The sequence below is a fragment of the Sinocyclocheilus grahami genome, unplaced genomic scaffold (assembly GCF_001515645.1).
Source record: "Sinocyclocheilus grahami isolate Dianchi unplaced genomic scaffold, SAMN03320097.WGS_v1.1 scaffold4161.1, whole genome shotgun sequence".
Lineage (NCBI taxonomy): Eukaryota > Metazoa > Chordata > Actinopteri > Cypriniformes > Cyprinidae > Sinocyclocheilus > Sinocyclocheilus grahami.
Genome location: NW_015509153.1, coordinates 5086 through 6519, shown reverse-complemented (window position 1 = coordinate 6519; position 1434 = coordinate 5086). Strand labels below are relative to the sequence as shown.

Genomic DNA, 1434 nt, shown 5'->3' with positions numbered 1-1434 from the left:
ACTTGTTGATATTTAATGGTTGGTGATCTGTTGTCCTGCAGGCAGCTTGAGGCCGTGGTGCGCATTGCAGAGTCTCTCGCTAAGATGAAGCTGCAGCCCATCGCTGGAGAGGAAGAGGTGGACGAGGCTCTGAGACTCTTCCAGGTGTCCACACTGGACGCGGCTCTGTCCGGCAGTCTCTCCGGTGAGTGTGTTGGTCTTTCAGGCCGGGAATAAACTGCAATATTACTTATCACAGGTAGATTTTTTTTATGGGGGACTAGGATTGCCACATTTAAGAATAAAATTATTTTAGTCAGGTTAATTGATTACTAAATAAAAAAAATTTAATTCAAAAATAATATTAAAATCTGAATCATATTAAATGTCAATCACATAAATTAATAATATATAAAATATGATACAAGTCATTTTTCAGATGGATAAATATATTTTTTTTAGAAACCATATAAAACTAGTTAAAATTGTTGTTAAAAAAAGTTTCAAAATGTATTGCCAAATGTTGCAGTTAATAATTATGTATTTTACATAGATTGATAATTGATTTATTAATTTCACATTTATATTCTTTGAGTGGTACTGGGTCAAATTATTCATAATTTTATTAACAAGGTGCAAATAATTATGTTAGGGTAATAAAACTGCTTGATAGCTGTAAATTCATGAATGAATGTTCGTTGAACAATCATTTACACTTATTTTGTTATTATTTCCAGCCCGTTGTATCTTAAAATCATTCTCACAAGTTGACAAATCCTCAACTATGTTAGGCAGCAAATTTAATTTAAAAGTGGAATTTGTACCAACGATGTTCAGTCCATCATAGAAAACCAGCCCTGCACAGTCTAGCCTCTATAAATGTATCTGGAGAGTCTGATGTAGCAGTGCTGTCTGATTGTAGGTGTTGAAGGATTTACCACTCAGGAGGATCAGGAGTTGATCTCTCGCATAGAAAAACAGCTGAAGAGACGCTTCGCCATCGGCTCCCAGGTGTCTGAACACAGCATCATACAGGATTTCACCAAACAGGTGAGTTAAAGCTGGCCCAGGAGCTGCTCACAACCTGGCAAACTTCTCAAATCACTATTTTAGTTCATACGTCGTGTATATAAAATGTCTTTTCTCCTCTCCTCTGAACAGAAATATCCAGAACACGCCATTCACAAAGTCCTTCATCTGATGATGAGGAGAGGTGAAGTGCAGCACCGCATGCAGAGGAAGGTTCTCTACAGGGTCAAGTAGACAGATGCTGTGTGTTTGTCTCGCATTATTCGGTCAGCAGAATCTGAGATCTGATGGGCATCTAAAGGCAGATGTGCAGAAATAAGCCACCGCAAAAATGATATACAATTCCGATTTATTGTACATAGTTGTTTGGATACTTTATAGCTGGAGAAATGTCCTGTTTATCATTCCTACTGTTTGCTGAGAAAT

The 1434-nt window shown here is 37.2% G+C and overlaps 1 protein-coding gene across 1 annotated transcript; it reads left to right on the top strand.

The window, feature by feature from the left end:
• The first annotated feature begins 41 nt into the window (after nucleotides 1-41).
• On the top strand, nucleotides 42-1428 carry LOC107576690 (DNA replication licensing factor mcm5-like). The gene is made up of 3 exons (XM_016262833.1): nucleotides 42-184; nucleotides 902-1029; nucleotides 1141-1428. Exons 1-3 carry the CDS (start codon nucleotides 85-87, stop codon nucleotides 1240-1242), a joined length of 330 nt encoding a protein of 109 aa, XP_016118319.1. The 5' UTR covers nucleotides 42-84; the 3' UTR covers nucleotides 1243-1428.
• Nucleotides 1429-1434: the final 6 nt, after the last annotated feature.

Coding starts and splice junctions, on each gene's coding strand:
- LOC107576690 (XM_016262833.1), top strand. CDS start 85: ATGAAGCTGCAGCCCATCGCTGGAGAGGAAGAGGTGGACGAGGCTCTG. Junction 185..901: donor TCTGTCCGGCAGTCTCTCCG/GTGAGTGTGTTG, acceptor GTCTGATTGTAG/GTGTTGAAGGATTTACCACT. Junction 1,030..1,140: donor TACAGGATTTCACCAAACAG/GTGAGTTAAAGC, acceptor TCCTCTGAACAG/AAATATCCAGAACACGCCAT.